At 40.6% G+C, this 18,437-nt stretch overlaps 1 protein-coding gene across 2 annotated transcripts in view; it reads left to right on the top strand.

Moving 5' to 3' along the window:
• Nucleotides 1-18,437, top strand: part of LOC117963021 (guanine nucleotide exchange factor VAV2-like) — a 152,697-nt gene that overhangs the window by 103,508 nt on the left and 30,752 nt on the right. For both annotated transcript variants that reach the window (XM_058986960.1, XM_058986961.1), the window contains exon 3: nt 8,241-8,299. In XM_058986960.1, the coding sequence (XP_058842943.1) occupies nt 8,241-8,299 (59 nt within the window). The remainder of the gene's footprint in view (nt 1-8,240; nt 8,300-18,437) is intronic.

The raw sequence follows: 18,437 nt of genomic DNA, 5'->3' as shown, positions 1-18,437 counted from the left end.
TTGTTTTTATGTGTAAGTCAGCAAGCGAAACGAGGAGGAAACACTGTTTTGTGTTCACTCTTTAGCGCTCTCTTCTTTTGAAAGCCAAGAAGACTTTGCTTTAAATCGATTATTTTCATAGCTCTTGTACGTAGTCTTTCATTGAATCAAGATATATATATATATATATATTTTTTTTTTTTTGTGGAAAATATTCCAGGCGGTGGAGTCAATGATCAGAATTCATTTATGTTCTCCTTGACAGGTGCCGATACTCTCTTCACCCTAAAACTAAAAAAGATTAGGCTGTAATGGAGCGGTTCAATGCGCCACATTCATTGAAAGTGCTTATCAGCAACCGATTTCCTAATTGATTATCGGACAGATAGTATTCAACAATAATCGATGCAAAAAAAGGGTTGACTTCACAAAATGCAACTGAAAACATAGTTATGTATAATATATACATAATAATATATATGTGGGGAGCATCACAATATGTAAGCTGCAGAAGAAACCACGCTGAATCACTAGGATTAATTATTGATTTTCATGTTTTAAAAAAAAAACTTCTTGGGAAACAGATCATTACATGAGAAGGATATTTGATCAGTCGTTTGTTTCATTTTAATACAGCTTTGATAATCTTAAACTAATGAACAGATGGATCTAATTATAACTGAAGTCTTGTCCCATTAGACTGAAATGATTTACAAGTGCAGGGGTTTTAAGACAATAAGCTTTTGGTGTGTGCTGCCCTCTACTGGAGCCTCGAAGTATGTTCTCTCTTGAATCTAGAAACAAGTCTCATCTAATTGGTGGGGGAGAAGCTCTCAGAACATACATCCTGCACATAGCCACGGCTGCACATTGTTATGTCATGACATAGTGGGACAGATTGGCCTGAAACAACTTGGAATGTTGAAGTAAGGGTTCCTATTGTAAAGAATTACAGGGACATGGGCGTCAACATTCTTAGTATAATATATAGAATATATAGGGTATTGCTTACTGGCCTTGAGGGGGGTGAAAATCAGCTTATATCTTACACTGCATCATATACTAATTAAACAGTATAGCTAATCTTACTGTCATGTAATTGCCATCTGTTACAAATGGACAGTCGTGTGGTGCACAGGGTGAGTCATACAGCGCAGGTTCGAGTCCTGGCTGTGTAAAGCAGGGCGATCTTCGCTAGGGACTCTGAAGGGAGCGTCGCATTGACCCAGACGCTCACATGTGTTGGGAGGTAAAATCAGCAGGAACTGTTTATCCTCATCGCTCTACAGCGGACCCTGCTGGCCAGGCACCCAGTGTGCTCAGAGCGGACACCTGCAGGGATGATCTTTGTCCCCCAGAGGTCGGTAGCTCGCTGACATCCGCTCTCGAGTTCCTGGGTGTAGAAGAGGAAGCTGGCTTGGTCTCCTGAGCCACATGGGGAATTTCTGCAGTGAGGGGAAAAGCAATTGGGCATTCCAAATTGGGAGAAAATCAGGGGGAAAATTATAATTGGACACACTAAATTAAATAAAAAAAACAGGGTCTGATATATATTATATACAGATAGTAACTGACGGTCTAACACTAGTTTCTCTAGGCTGGACTAACACAATAAAGATCTGCTCTAGCAGAAGATACAGGCTGCATTTTCAGACTGGAGAGACTTTATATTACTGAACTCAGGCAGCTACAGGGGAGAATTAATCACACCAGAGGCAGTAAGTTCTTACTATGGCTCTTAACATGAACAGTTTTTCTGCTTGCTTCTGTGGCCTGTCCCCTTGTGAAACTGTAAATTGTACATTCCCTGTTTCCCTGAACCATAAATCAAGATATGTATGTGTGTGTGTGTGTGTGTGTGCGTGTGTATCTCTCTGCCTGCTGGATATCCAGGTGATTCTGCATGCTAAGAGAGAAGCAAAAGGAGCAGTAGAATAAGGAGATGTCTGAGAAGCCGTTCTAGGGAGGACAGCCATTGTCGCTTCCAGTTAAAGTGCAGTGGGCCTCTTTCACACTCTGGTCATGTTGTTTTTTTGCTACATCCCGCCTGCAGGAATGGCAAGACTTGTCAAATTAGGGCATAGCTCTCTGTGTGGTTTGTTAAAAGAAAAATCAAAGATGCCTCTCTCTTTGTTTAAAAGCTTTAAATGTTTTTGGAGGCAGTTAGAAAGGGTAGGCTACTGCAGAGATTGTACACAATGACATTGTTGTCTGCCCGGCGCATCTGATACTTTGACTCTGTCCCCCTGACCGTCATTTCTTGAAGCCACTGGGTAGCACTGAATGCTCTGACAGGAGCGGACCTGGTAATCGTATGGTTCCTGGGTGGTGCAGTGTTACATAATGCATAATGATGACAGACTACAGAAATACTCTCATAACTACAATCAGTTTTACTTCTTTATTAGCTATGTGAGTGTGGGGGTGGGTGTGTGGGTGTGTGTGTCAAGTTTTGAACTCACACTTCCCATACTCCATACTTCGTTATCTGGGCTCCTAGCAAAAAAGGTCATTTAAGCGTTAAGGCTGGTTTGTATAGTTGAAAGTCAACATCAGAAATTACAAGTGCTTATAGTTTTGCATTGTCATGCATGCTATTAGTGACACACAGCAGATCATAAATGGATCGTAAACACTAGTGCTATACCCCAGTATATTATACATCCACCCCTCATGATGTCGCCCCTCGCTACACTGCGGGTTCGGATATATCGCGGTGCTGGAGTTGGCTCTCCATTTTTACAGTCTAACTGTGCGTGCCTCTGAATATTATTCACCGCATTAGATCATCATTTGGTTGTTGAATTTGCTGTAGAATTTGCATTTCTAATATGCGCCTGGAAATCAGAATTAAACTCTATCGGCTGGTTTCACAGATCCCGATTAGCACTACTCTTGGATTGTTAATTCGGGTAAGGTAGTCCAAGACTGCTGCTAATCAGAGTCTGTGAAACTAGCCGTTAAGCACACCTTAATCCTAATCTTAAACTGCCTTAAATTCTTTCAGTTACATATATGTCTGCTCTACCTCAGACTGGGTCCTAGGAGTCCCACGTTGTTCCAACGTGATTTCTAATGGCATATGTTAACATACGACGCTAAGATAAGGTCCTGCAAGGACTGAAAGTGTTCAGCTATCGTGTATTGTGCTGCACAATATCAGTAAACTGTACGTGGTGAAACTTATTGTAAAAAATCAGTGAGCTTCATAGTAGGTACCGTACCACCGTGGTTTAAAACCTGGCCTAAAGGTGACAAGATTGAGAAGAAAAAAACAATCAAGTGATTTTTTTGTGGCTGATGATTTTAAGTATGTTCTTTTATAGAGAGAGGCCTCTTGCTGAATTTAATTTGGGATATGGCTGTAATGCAATTATACTGCAGCACCCAGGAGTAGCTGTAATGTGTTGTTCTCATCTCATAATTGATCAGTAGCCGGTTTTCCAATTCCATTATCCTGAAAGACAGAATCTGGTGTTACTGATTTACATGAATAAAGCAGTAGCCTGACCCGTTACTAATACAGTTTTGTGAAGCAGAGCCATCGGCTGTAGCTCCACTCAGATAATGAACCCATAAGAAAGGGAGCGATTCTTTTATGTGTAAAGTGATATTGGAAATGGAAATGGAGAGCTAGAATAAAAAATGGAATACAAATGAAAAGCTGTCATTCTCATAAACACAAGATGTGTGCACATTTTGAACTCCCCCAGGTTAGTTTGTAATGAATATTATTTTTCTCTCATCTTTCTAAACCAGTTTTATTACCAAAAAAAACCCACAAAAACTTGTTCTGTATCATTGTCTTTTATTTATTTATTTTTTGTTTAATTAGTTGTTTTAATTTTTGCTCCTCACTAATAAAGACCTAGATTTTCAGTAATGCAGCTGATAATGGATTAGCGAAGTTTAGCGAGCCATCCGCTGTCCCAAGTCCTGCGTAGTCATCTTGGGGATGAGAGCACCAGTATAGTACCTGTATCAAATTGGGGGTGGGCTGGGGGTCAGGTATTAAATTACAATGAAAACAAAAGCTTGTTCCAATGTAAAGAAGTGCTGTAGATTAAAGAACTTCAAAATAGGTTAATACAGTGGTTTTTAACCTGTGGTCTGTGGACCCCTGGTCTAAGGGGTCCGTGAAAGTTTCAGATCCCAGAAAAGGAATGCAATTCTTTATTCAACCACTTATGAAAGTAAATCATAATTCTCTTCCATTGCAAAAGTATCTGAATCGCCCCACATACAAGCCCAGACCCCGGTGGTGTTGTCGTTAACATACAGTCCCGCGCCGTGCTGTTACGCTGCGTGAAACGCAGTGCGTATTGAGCTTGAAAATGGATCTGTAGGCTTAAGACTGGAAGTGTACCGACAAGTGCTAAGCAAAGAAAGGCAGAAAGTGAACTTACTGCTCCTACTACCAGTAAGAAACGAAAAAGGGAATGCAATGACAGTGTTACAGAACCTTGAAAGAAAACAAGGCGATATGACCCAAATTGAGTGAACTGACAACAGGAAAGACACTTGTCTATTCAGCCACCAGTGTGAATAGGAAATTCCTAACGCTGGCAAACCTCACACGAGCGCAGAACACCTGTTGCTACCTGCAGTGAAGGACATGGTGACAGCAGTGCGGAGTGAAAAAACAGCCAAGCAACTTGATGTAATACCTCTCAGACTATACTGTTGCATGCCAAATTCATGAATCAGCTTATAGCCTGAATCAAGAGGAGCACTTAGTTTGCTTTGCAGTTAGATGAGTCCACAGATATTGTCAGTGTCGCCAATTTACTTGTATATGTGAGATATGTTTGAAAGTGAGCTGTTGGAAGATTTGTTGTTTTGTCACCCTTTACCATCTCGAACAGGAGCAGAAGATATATTGAGTGTACTTGATGCTTTCCTGAAAGAAAAGGATACGGACTGGGGTAAGTGCATAGGGGTTTGCACAGACAGCGCACATTCAATGACAGGTAGTTTTGCAGGATTGGTTGTATGCGTTCATAAAGTAGCCCCTGACATCCACTGGGAACATTGCAGTATTCACCGGGAAGCACTGGCAGCTAAGAAAATGCCAGCCAACATGAAAAGTGTCTTGGACACTGCTGTGAAAATAGTTCACTTTATCAAAGCTTGACCAATGAGCTCGCATATGTTTTCAGCACTGTGCACTGAAATGGGCAGCGAACATGTGAGTTTACTTCTTCATACAGAAGTGCCGTGGCTGTTAAGAGGCACAGTGCTTGTACATTTTTTCGAGCTGCATTCAGAAATGTCACCTGGAAAACGAGGCAAGGCTTTGTCGGCTTGCTTACCACTGATATTTTCTCATGACTTAATAACCTCAACATTGGACTGCAAGGAAAGAACATAACACTTTTCAGGTGCATGACAAAATCGAGGCCTATATCAAGCAGCTTCAACTCTGGGCTTGTCTATTAAGAGGAAACAACTTGGACACATTCGAAACCCTTGACAGCTTTTTGGCTGAAAACAAGTTGACACTCAATAATGGCGTCAAAAGCGAAAGAGAGGAACACAAATGTCAGTTTTGCCAGTACTTCCCTGAAATGAGCAACAAAAATGACTGGATCTGAAACCCATTTGTAGCAGACCGCAACTCTGGTTCCAGTCTAACAGCTAAAGAAGAAGAGCAGGAACTGCTTGCCTGATTATTGGTTGAAAAGAAAGACGGAGTACCCTGATGTGGCAGATCAGGCCATTATAAAGTCTTGATGCTGTTCACAACCACATACTGATGTGAAAGTTGGTTTTCAGCCTTGGTATCAATAAAAATGAAGGCGATCTATGACTGAAACTACCAAAACTTCACTCGCTTTGTGCCAAAAAGCAAGCTCCACCATCTCATTAGAACCGACGGATAAAATGGTAAGTTCACATAATTGTAACTTTTTTTTTTTATTGCCAGTAGGCTTAAATTATCTTTATTTTATTTATTTATTTAGTTTATTTATTTATTTACTGGTGTGTTCTCATTTTTGGTCCAAGCCTGCTTGCAAGATATAATAGACAGGGGCTAACGTGCTTCTGCACCCCTGTTACCTGTCAAATCGGGAGTCAGATCTTTGCCCTGCAATTTTAAAGTAGGAAATAACCAGCTGGACCAGGTTTGCTGGCACAATTTAATAGTGAATCGTACTTGATTTGGCTGACAGAAGCCATGTTTTGAACTCAAGCAGCACTGACACCATATCCTTTCATCTTTAGTGGACTTGACAGTGTGTGCGGAAACGCTGTGGATCCCACACCTAGCAGTTCAAATGTCTAAACAAAGGTTTTGGTTTTTTTTTCTCTGGGGGGTGAGAGAACCGGGCGTTATTCATTCATATTCAGTAACTCCTGTAGCCTTCGAGTACTGGACCTCTCTGTGCTATGTGTAGTCTGGGAGCATTGAAAGTGCAGCTGCATTAGATACATGTACTAGGGAATGTCTTTCTCAAGTGTCAGACGGATTGCATGTCTTTTTTTTTTCAAGAATCTTACAAAAACCAATACGTCCTTAACCTTGCTCATTGCTCTGGTTTTATCAACCCTAAGATTGAAATCCAGTAAATGGCCATGAAATTCAACGCAGACTGATGCTGAGGAGTGCTGGTTTTATTTACTGTGTTCAGACTGAAAACAGGAAAAAAATTCTCCGGTATGCAACGTTGCAAAATGAGTGTACAGATTAAATTTAATATTTTTTCTAGTTTCAAAACGTTAACTTTTTATTTTTTTTAAGAATGAAACATAATTACAGGAATATAGAGAATTAAAATGAAAAATATACATTTTCAACAAGAGACAACATAATCACTGTACAAAATGAATTGTTTTTAGCGCCGGGTTTTGCTGCCAATCTGCATAAAAAGAGCCTTTTAATTGTTTTGTGGTCCTGGAGACAGGGAAATGATTTCACTTTCCGTGGGTACTCAGATGTTCAGTACTTTGCCCTCGTCTGGTATTCACAGTGAACAGTGATGAACGCAGATGTTTTTGTTCAAATGTTTCTACTACTATGAATTTTAAACCTCAAAACACGCATCCACCAATCAAGAAGCACCATTTGCGCAGGCTGCCTTGTGTCTGACCGCTGGAAGAGTCAAACAGATTCTGTTTGCTACATTTAAATTAGCCATCTTGACATCCCAGTTGCTTTTCTAAAGTATCCACTACCACATACTCGAAGTAAATGAATATATCTTTGGGAGCCAATAGAGTTGCACAGAGCAAATTGCTTTTGTTAGAGTTTTGCTTTCACTTTCTCTTGTATGGTCCCTGCTACCTAAATAAAAAAGAATATTTACTAGTTTTATATGCAGTCAAGCCCTAATTTATCTACCTTGATAGATGACCTTGTTTGAATGTTGTCAGCTGTGCGCTTATCAGGTTTCTGTAGTTAACCATGTACACGCAACAAACAATGCTGACATTAATGTACAGTGCAGCTGAAATCTGATGCACATACGGAACTCAGTTTGTGAGTGTTGGTAGGAGGGGTTGTGGGTTTCATGTTGCTTTACTCCATCTGTTTGTGTATGTTGGTAGGAGAGGTTGTATGTGTTCATATTGCTTTACTTTGGCATTAAATCCAGTCCAATTTCACTGTGAAGCTTGATGAAATGTATGCACCACGCCTACAGTACCCTCTGAATATGTTATGCTACATATTAATGAAGTCAGTTATTATAGTCCAGTAGACAAGCATTTCAGCTGTCTGCATTCTTCATAGTGGATCTTACTAAACTTAAGTCTGCTAAACTAAAACATTAATTTAATTTCTGTACAGTGTTACGATTTACTGTTTGAAAAAGTATTTGATCAATGCATTGATATGCACCATAACAAACAGTAAGTATGGAAAACACTCACTTCTCACACCATTGACCTGGGCCAGAATCCAGCTCAAGTCTCTTGAGTCTGTGAAAGATGATGCTACCCTTCCCTAGATGATCATTACGATGCATCCAAAATACATTTATCAATCCACATGATCAAGTAGCCATCTGGTTTCAGTCTTAACTGTGCTATAAGCCTAGCGGCCCTTGTCTTACAGCTGCAGTAAATCCTATTAAAATCATATGCAATGTTAAACATCTAATGACATGGTTACAATGGTAGGTAAAAAAAAGTTCAAGTAAAATAAATGTAAATTTTATGATCAAATGTCTTCTCTCTGCCAAGTTAACTGCGCTAGGATACCTGTGCGTGGAAGCATAGTACCAATTGACAAAGTGTTTCTTTTCTTTTTTGTTTTGCAGGTTATTTCGGCCATTTCAAGAGTCTCCCATCACAGCATTGCACAAATTAAAGGGATCAGGTGAGTCATTGTGATCCTGGTACAGGTGTTAGACCTTCTACGAGTGTCTGTTAGGGACGACAAGTAGACCAGTTACTGATGACTCTTGGGGTGCTGCTCGGGAACAGACTAGAAGCACTTTCCCCAGCGCTGTGGAATAGAATGCTGCACCCCTAAAAATCAAATAAGGCAACTCTTTATAATAACACAAACAGTTTTTAAAAGTTCTTTTTTAGTGCTCTCTGAACCTCTGTGTCCATCAGTTACAGTTTGTCAATAATGTTTATAATGTACACTATATAGCACACTGACAAAGGCACTAGCCGAGACATTTGTCTATTTGACTGTCGCTTATAAGGTTGATCTCCCAGATAATTAGACTTGTTGTACCATTACGGCTCTCTGATTGATTGTCTGAATAGCTTTCTGTGATGTGCAGTTGGAAGCATATGAGGTACTACAGTCCGAAGCTGAAAAAAAAGAGCTAGAAGCACTCAGGATTAATGATAATGGCTCAGCAAGGCCCATGTGTTTGCATGCTGTGCGTCTGTTCATGCACATTACTGGTAAACAACTAGGAGATTTAAGACACGTCTCATACACACGCTATATCTCAAGCATGATTGGCTCTCTGAGTTTTATGTAAAATAATGACCATGTATTAGCTTTGAATGGAAAGCCTGCTTTGATCATGATCGCTGACTGGCATGTCCTGTACAAAGCATAAAATCATGTACTCCACAGCTCTGTCTGACAGCCTGTAACTTGCTTCAGAGAATGCTGTTGGAGGTCCATATTGCCTGCAACTTCCCTCTAAACCACGACTGTAGAAGTGGCAGATTTTGCAATCCTGTTTTTCCGAAGTGTTGTCTTTTTTCTAGACTTATACATGATACTTTGGGCTGTATATTTTTCACGGCAGAAAGTGGTTTATTTCACGGTCTAAAAATGGACATTTCAAAATATATTTCACGATTAAACATGATTGATTAATTGTATAATATTTATACAATACGTTGCTGTCCACCTTTTAAAAACATTCTATTTTCCCCTTCAGTGAATAATCAAAAAAGACACGTAAAATGTCCTCTTCTTGTACTGGACAGAGTGATATTTCTGATCTTTGATGCAGCTGGTGTATTTTTCGTTGAAGACATTTTAAAGAAATCGTGCAGCGTGTTCAATCATTTACCAAAAGCAAACTAAACCGTCTGCCAGGTTCCTATATACAGTTTAACAGGGAGTGCGTCCATAAGGCAAACATTTGCTGTATTTATTTTTAAGTGGTAAACAATCTGTATATATACACTATCCTTTCAGAAATGGGAATTGTCACAGGGAACTACATATTACATGGCAATGGGTGCATTTCAAATTTTAAAATCTGTGATAACCGTCTTAATGATACTGTATGTGGTGCTTGTCATGAATATCCTTTCCCACTTTGAAATGTTTAACCGGTACTGTATATACTGTAGAAAGTGATTCATCCAACAAAGCACCATATAGAAAAAACATTATGACAGAGCATGTTTTAACTGGGCTTGGCCTGTCCTCGAAACAGTGTAATTAGTTGATTCCAGATAGCTGGGACATTGTCCTAAAGATATTGCTCTGTTTAAATCAGAAGGCATTTACTCTTTGCAGCTGCTCCATCAGGCAGATGTGCGTGACCATGTCCTACTGAGAGCAGAGTCTATTTTCTTCCTAGGTTTTAAATAGTTGTGTACGGATGATGGGGGGGGGGTGTGATTGCTAATACTATCCAAGGGGCTTTTTCCAAAACTGTAGAGACTGAATCAGTGTTATTCTACTCCAGATTCTGACTGTCTCCCAACAACTCCCTTCTAAGAGACAAGTGGTTGCAGGAATGTATTCAGCGCCTCTGTCAGTCAGCCAAGAGGAATAGAAGATCTTTTCAGCACCTTTCCTGTTTTACTTGTTTCTTTTAGTTTTTAGCCACTTTGAGGTCACGTTAATTAACCAGTTAGTCCCTGACAGTATCTCTTTCTGTCTTTTGCTGCAATGGAGCTTGGTGTCATCCTGGTAAATTTGGCACGCCTTGGGCATTTGGCTCTCTTGGAGTGCCCATAAATGCCTGGTTTGAAGGTAGAAAACACTACAGATGAAGTTTATTAATTTGAGAAAAAAAATAGGTGCTGACAGTTAAAGTTGTTACCATTAAACTTCTCAAACAGAGTACAGTATAACCCTCCAGCTAATGGTCAAGGCCAGCTCCACTAGACTCAAGACCATCTGGATGCACGATAATACAAAGTGTTTTAATACAGTAGTAGTGAGGATTCTTCTAAACTCTCCAGTACCTTGTCAACGACTTGTAACATAACTGGAAAACAACCTAGAGCAGCAACCACACATCATTGTGTATCTTCAATTACTGACAGGGTGCATGTTATTGATCAACTTAATGCAGAAGAGAGCTACTGCTCCCTGCTTTTCTGTTGTGCTGTGCTCTGCATCAAATGCATTGCTAGTAAAATACCAGGACTTGTGTACAGTACAGTACGTCCCCTGAGTAAACTCTGAAGTGCAGCATTGCAGTCTAGACAAACCTGTCTTGTAGTATTAAAGTTTAAATGTAACACAATTGTGAACCCAGTAGAGTCTGTGCATGTGTACTGTCAGTCTAAGATTAGAATGTCTTACAGTTTTCCAGCACATATTTTGTGCTTTAAAAGCTTTTTTTTCCTGCTTCAACTGCTGTTTGTGAACAGATTAGCCTTTCTTTACAAGTCGTTTTTACTCGCTTGCTTGGTTTAAATTAATTTTTTTAAATAATATTCCGTTGTAGTCATCACACCTAAGTGACTTTAAAACTCAGGAGTCAAAAACTTCCCTGTGGCCTCAATGCAGCTCTAAGTACAGCTGGTACTCCAGAGTGTAACCATTAACCTACCACACGTGTGTGATGTGTTTCCTGCAGCCACTAACGAGAGAGTGTTGCAGGGGGACAGGTTAATGGTTGCACTCTGGTGTACCATCTGTAATTGGGGAATAGACACGCTTAAGAGCTGTACTGGGGGCGCAAGGTTGTGTTGATTGAAACAGAAAAGGGTATACAAAGTGAATCTAAACTACGAGAAGAATACATTAGTTAACATAACGCTGGTGTTTCATACCAGCACTAAGTTTGTTAAGAGGATACTGAGCAACCCAGGTGTAACATGCTTTGCTTTGCAGTGGCTAAATGTATCAGCACTGCAGAAGTTTGCCCTTGCAAGGGACACACGTGCACAGGATCTCACGCTTTAGTCAATAACTGATGGGCCAGCTTTCTGTGCTTTTAAAAGGCTGCTTGCAATTACATTGTGCAAGCCTGCAGCACTTTGTAAGTGGATGCATCTTGATAGAATCTTGATTTCATAGTTATTACCAAAGTCGGTGCAAATTGCTTTTTTTCCACAGGAAATTTGAGAGTCATGTATTTGATATAGGAAGCTAATTAATAATTATAAATTATTTTGAAGAGCTCTGTAAACTAATAAATATACCAGCATACTGTTGTGTTTCAGTAAACACACAAAATCACATGTATGCACAAACATAAATTATAACTTGCTCTTTGTACATGTCAGAAACAGCCCTTGTAAACATATGAAACATATACTGCACTTTGGCATTTGTTATAAACTTGTGCATTACAGTACACTTATGCAAAAACCTTCTGACAGCTACTGTTCATGAAATCCTGTATGCAATCTATATTTTAACAGTGCAACACAGTGTTTTTCTTAGATTATATAAATAGTTTAATGTTATGTGCTTGTAAAAAAAAAAAAAAATATATATATATATATATATATATATATATATATATATATATATATATATATATATATATATAATTATTTTTATGCAATTTCAATAGAAGGATGTAAAATCTCCCTTTTTACAGTGGCGCAGCACCATGTTCTAGCACAGGTTAAACAGCAGATAGAAATTCCCATCACCAAACCTCCAGCGCAAACTGATCTCGGCACTCTCTGTCTTCAGAGCAGTGGGGCACGATGAAATCTGACTTTTACGGGAGGGATTGATTAAACAGGAGGGTGTTTTCTAGCAACTACATCAGTATTACTACTGTAAGTAAGCAGTTTGTATGGATTAAAAAGTCCCATCGCAATAGCCGCTGCAGTGTCCGCTTCCCTGTATTGATTGTCTTTATGGTGTGCAGGCATCTCTCTGAAATCGAAAAGCACTTGAGTTTAATTAGGGTAAGTTGGGCAGATTTGATTGGCAGTGGGCGGGTTGCCAGCTCTGTCTGGCTACAGAAACAGCAGGCTGACAGCAGCGTTTAATCGCGGATATTTACAGACGTGCTTTCTAATCGTGTCAGTAATGGAAGCACATGCTGCATCAATGGCAGGCTTGAATTCTCTGAATTGAATTGTCAGAAGGAATTCTCTGCTGGTACGAACAAGCTGAGTATGTTCCATGTGTAGATTTAGAGGAGCGGCACTCTATAGTCACACTGTATAAGGCATGGCATCATTTACACTAAGACTTACCTTCTTGGGTGGGTGAATATTGGCAGCCTGGCTGACGAAAGCCCCCTCGGATATATGTAATGAACTTTGATTGACTGGTTTGCAGAATGAAAAGATTAACTGAAGTGCTGAAGTACTTTCACAGGTCTGAGGAATTCCTTTGACATTTAATGTCTTGCCAGGGAGCGATGCCAAGGAGGAAAGGATTCTGTCTGTGTCAATTCTGCTCCTTAACTCAGCCCTTATCCTTAGCTATTTCACTCAATGTCAGTTTCAGTGGATCTCTGCAGCCCCTGACAAAGAACACCTCTTGTCACGTATTGTACAGGAAACTGTGTCATTCCACGGTCCTTGGTATTTTCAGGTGCTAATCAGTTTAATCATGTCGCTGACAGAAAGGATGGCATCTGAAGTTTGAGATTAATCTGGACATGATGGGATAGATCAAAACCTTCAGGACAGTTGCTTTCCATATGATCATCCTTTTGTGTCGGTTTAGCATCATTCTCTGTTGTCATTTCAAGTTTGATTAGATGGATTTGTCGCCCGTGGAGAGAAAATATATATGAGATGTATTAGAGGCACCCCTATGAACTCCATCACACGCTGCCCTCCTAAACAATAGGTCTAGCAGACAAACGCTTGGACAAGTCTTTTGTGAAGTATTGTTTCGAGTTGATCTTTTATTGCTGTTAGGGGATTCCTCCGTAACCCAGTAAACCAGCAATAAACTGTCATGCCACCCCCAAGTGAAAGTACATCAAATGAAAGTAAAAAAAGGAAATCCCCCATTCTGTAATGCATGCAAATGTGTGATTACAATTATACAACAGCAATAGTGGAAAAGCAGAAAGCAGTGTGTGACTTCTCAAGGGGCATGATAGTGGGTGCCTGTGTGAAGCCCCTCAGTGCAGTGGCTGTATTGACCAACATGCCCATCAAGGCAGTCTCCTGGGCATTCCTGAAATGGCCACGTTTGCAGAAAAACATCAGTCACAAGTAGGTCACGGAAGATGAAGCCTGCAGACAAGTCAAATGGAAAATTATGTTCAAACTTATGTGCAGTACACAACGTTTTTGCATATACTGCTGTAAGAATTATCGGATGAAGCGAAGCGCCGCTAAGGGACGCAATGCAACGCGACGCGACATGCTGGTGTGTCCCAGGCTTAAGTCTTTCCAAATATGCTTAACTTCAGTGTGTATAGTGTCATTGTTCTCCAGACTAAAACCATTGTGTTCTTGGAACAGAGCTTGACAATGGGTTATAGTATTAGTATCCCCAAGCTCCCTGCGCTAATGCCTGCAACAAGAATAATGTTGGTTTAGGGCTGTTTTTGTGCATGCCTAATCAAAACCACATAGTTAGTAGTTTGTCTGTTCGCTCACTCATTAAATTCTGTTTTACATTTCAGTGGCCTTTGATGATGCTCTTTCCCTTTTGGTTCAGCGATGCGTTGGTGCTGCCTCAGCTTGTCTGCCTAGTGCAGCATTCAGCACCAGGAGGCTCTGAAAAGCCTAGAGAGGTCCAGTCCCCCTTTCTGGATACCCATTTAGTTGTAACTCCAAACTCAGGAACTGCCAAATTTGCAAGAATGCGTTCTTTGGGTGACTGCAGCAGCTGTTTTTCAAGGTGTCCAAGAAAATAAAGATGCAGCCATACTTAACCGTGTGCACTCCGCTCACAGTCTGATCGGTCACTGGAGATCTATTCCCCTTCTCAAACTGCCTGGAAGAATAGAATGGATTTTACAGTTCACTTGTTAAAACTGCCTTTGCAAAACTCGCATCTCTAATGAGCTTTACGTTTTGCACTGTAGCCAGAACTCTTTCACCTAGGAGGGCATTACAGACTATTTAGAGTGAAAAACATCTGATCAATCTCGGAAATAACAATAGCTTTGTGCATGTACATTAAAAGTGTTTTTTATTGGGGCTCCCAAGTGGCGCATCCGGTAAAGGCGCTCCGCGTGGAGTGCAGGATGTGCCCTATAGCCTGGACATCGCTGGTTCGAGTCCAGGCTAGGTCGGCCAGGGTGTCCTCGGCTCACCGCGCACCAGCTTCCCCTGTGGTCTGGCCGGGCGGCTGTGGGCTCACCTGTAAGCTGCCCAGAGCTGTGTTGTCCTCCAACACTGTAGCTCTGAGGTGGCTGCTTGGTGAGCCTGCAGTGTGTAAAGAAGCGGGCAGCTGACAGCCCACGCTTCGGAGGACAGTGTGTGTTCATCTTAAAAATAATTGCACATTCTAAATTGGGAGAAAATAATAAAATAGTTGGCGACCACTAAATAAAAAAAAAAGTGGTGTTGATTGGCTGCTTTATACAGCGTTGTGGTTACAGTTTAATTTAATCTGTAGGTCTACAAAGGTTTTCATTGTAACCTTCTACAAGGAGATATCAAACCCTGGCGATCAGTCCATTGTATTTCAGATTTGTATTGAGTTCTACATGAGGTAATTGGCTCAATCAGATATGTCTGTTCTGGGATGTCCTACCTAGTCTAATCCAGACTGATTTAGCAGTGCCCGTGCAGGGGCCCCAGAAACAGTTGCAAAAGCCTCATTGTGACAAGATGTTGATTCAGGATAATTTGCTTGACCTGAGTATTTAAGGTCAGTAAAATCTTTCTGCCACCAGACAGCAACATTGCAGGACATATCAAACGTCCAGTTCTCAAAACGCCAGCAGTGATTTTAACTGTGTCACCGAATCATCGTCCACAGCTAGTAATGCAGCATGACAAGACTGATCGTGCATCTGCAGTTCAAGACCTGCACATCAAAGTTCAAAACCTTAAAGGGGAAGCCATCTCAACCACAATATTCTACTTAAGATGACTTCCCCTTTTAAGGTGGTATTTTAAAAAAAAAACATGATATTCTTGTTTTTGAACATCAAGACTGCTTTGTGCGCGTATCACATGTCACAAATTCTTCTCAAATTTTGTAATACAATGGGATTGTCTCTTAACATCCGACCCTCCTGGATATGGATTATCTAAGAAAATTCTAGTATTCAGGGGGGTTATCAAAGTTGAAGCATTTTCTTTAACAAAATGCAGGAGTGATAATGACCTGAGGCTTTTAATACAAATTGAATTGATCTTTTCAAACCCAGACACATATGTTTTAAAGATGTAGCAAGAGACACCCTTACATTGTATAATCCAGAAGGGGGGGGGGGGGGGGGGGATTATTAAAAAGAACCAAAAAAACAGCAGTTTCCTTGGGGCTAAATTAGCAAGCCTTTTGTTCACTTTTCAAAAGCATAGTTGAGATGCCACTGAGTTGCATGATTCTACTCAATGGGTTTAAAGCAGCATGTTTGTGAGTCCAGCAGCATACATTACAATGGATTTGGAGTTGGTTGGTCTCGTTTTCTTTGATGCTACATAAAGGGGAAGCTGTTTACCGATGTGTGACGTCAAACCACCCCATGCCCCTCACTGTGGCTCCCGTCGAGGCTCATGGAATCACAGATTGATGCAAAAAATAAATTGAGGGTACTTGCGTGTGTAGAATAGCCAGGAGTGAGGCGATCTCATAAACCATGAGGGAATGAATGCTAAGATGTAAAAATAAAATACTGTTTTATGACCCAACCTACAGTCCTGTTTTATACCAGCACACAATCATCTTCAAGTAAGAGCTCAGTTAAAGTTGTGCATTTTCCTATCGCCAGGGCTGGTCTTGTGCAAGGAATGCTGTAACTTGATGAATTCGATTTGCCCATTGGAACAGGTGCTAGCAAGACCGGATGGCTAGGTGTCTTATGATGTGATTTTATTTCTTCTTTGCTGCTGAAGATAATCTCACCCTGGGTTGTGCCATAGAGACTGATGTTCAACACTGCAAGCCCTGTGATGTTCCTGATCACAGTAGCTGCAGTGTTGAACTGAAATCTGAAATATCAGAATGCGCTATTGATCTCCCAGTAATAGCTTGTTCAGCAGCTAAGAGACAGGAACCCTCCTGCAAGCCCAGGGCTCTTACACTCATCTCCTGCTTACCTGCACAGTGTAAAGAGATCAGAATAACTGAAGCCTGGGCACTTACAATTGTTTCTTTGTCTGTACAGTGAAGATTTTCCCTGTCTATTTACAAGTGTAGCTCAGTGACTTGGGTGCATACCAGACCCTGCCATAACAGACCCTGCATAACAGACCCTGCCATTTCTGTGTTGTGTTCTACACAACACAGAAATGGCAGGGTCTGTTATTTTGCTATTTAACTTAAAACACCCACACAAAAAAATATATGTGCAATATTTAGAGCAGTTCATTTGTCAAGGGCCCTTGCACAGTAATGTATAGTTCATGCTGCTGTAATTTCTCAATCGGATAATTGGAATGCGTTGTTTGACAGCCTTCCCGGTTTGTAAATGATGTCGGCTCCAACTGGTTCAAAATGCTGCAGCCCGAGTGCGTTCATAACACATTACTCCAGCTCTTAAATCACTGCACTGGCTTCCTGTTAAATTCAACCTTGAGGTCAGTGAATGCTGAACCTTTGGTAGTTCCTAGAAGTTATCTAAAATGTGCGAGGGTCTTTGCTCTGCTCCCTGCCTGTGGAGCTGCATCCCAAGTCATATCAGGAAAGCTGGCACATTCAAATCTTTAAATCAAATTAAAAAATGTATCGGTTTGCGTCGGCTTATTGTTAAACTGGATTGACTGGCAATTGGCTCTTTTTATTGTTGTTTTGAGAATTTTTATTGTAAAGTGCACTGGCGCACTGGGAATACTTGTCCTTTTTGTTACCATTCATGCTGAATTGTGTGTTGGTTTTGTTTTGTGGACCGGCCGTAGCACATCAAAGTTTTATTAGATGTAAGGTATTCCAGTTTGCAAGCATTTGAGGTTTAATTAAATGGTGGCATTTTGTTTGTTTGTTGTTTTAATGTTTTGTACCTTTGTACTTATGCCTGTCTTGTCTGAGGAAAGCCACATTGTTTTAGGCAGCCTTGATTCCTTGAAACTTAAATTAAGGTTTTATTTTTGTTCACTCGGATTTTATATAATTTTTGTTCTGTCATTGAACACCATAAAAAGCGATTTGCTTGCACATATTTGTTTTACTCATGGGCCTGTGGTTTCAGATTCACGTTTGAGAGTACAAAGAATTGCAGAGTGACGTTGCTTTTAACCTCTTTCACAGATCAATATGGGTTACACTTTTGTTTTAAAGCTTTTTTTTTCTTTCTAAATCACATTAAAAGGAAGTGAAGCATCTACTGTGTGGTCCTGGTTTAACCATTAGCAGATGTTACACGGAGAGCCAAGGTCAAATCCACTGTGTTGTCTCCTGGCAAAGCGGTCCTGAGCTGCTTGAATAAAGAGCGCTTGCTTCTTCCTGACCTGGTATCCGCTGATGTGCATGCAAAAAAACATGATACATCCACTGAACCACGACTTCATTAAAGACACTGAACCACTGGCATGATGATGGGCCACACTGTATTCCAGAGGGGGGAGTTGTCCATCTTAAGGCTTGATGAAAGTCTTGCTGTAGTCCTGTCACCAAGCTTGAGCATCCCACAGCAATCGTGTGGCTTTGTGACAACGCCACCTGAATGGCAGCAAAGAAAAACGTATTTGCCATGAAGAAACCGTTGTCCGTTGTTTAAAATGGTTTTGCTTGTGTTCTCTCTCCC

Source organism: Acipenser ruthenus, chromosome 15 (assembly GCF_902713425.1).
Source record: "Acipenser ruthenus chromosome 15, fAciRut3.2 maternal haplotype, whole genome shotgun sequence".
Classification (NCBI taxonomy): Eukaryota; Metazoa; Chordata; class Actinopteri; order Acipenseriformes; family Acipenseridae; genus Acipenser; species Acipenser ruthenus.
The sequence above is the reverse complement of the archived record's forward strand: the minus strand, read 5'-3'. Positions and strand labels throughout refer to the sequence as shown.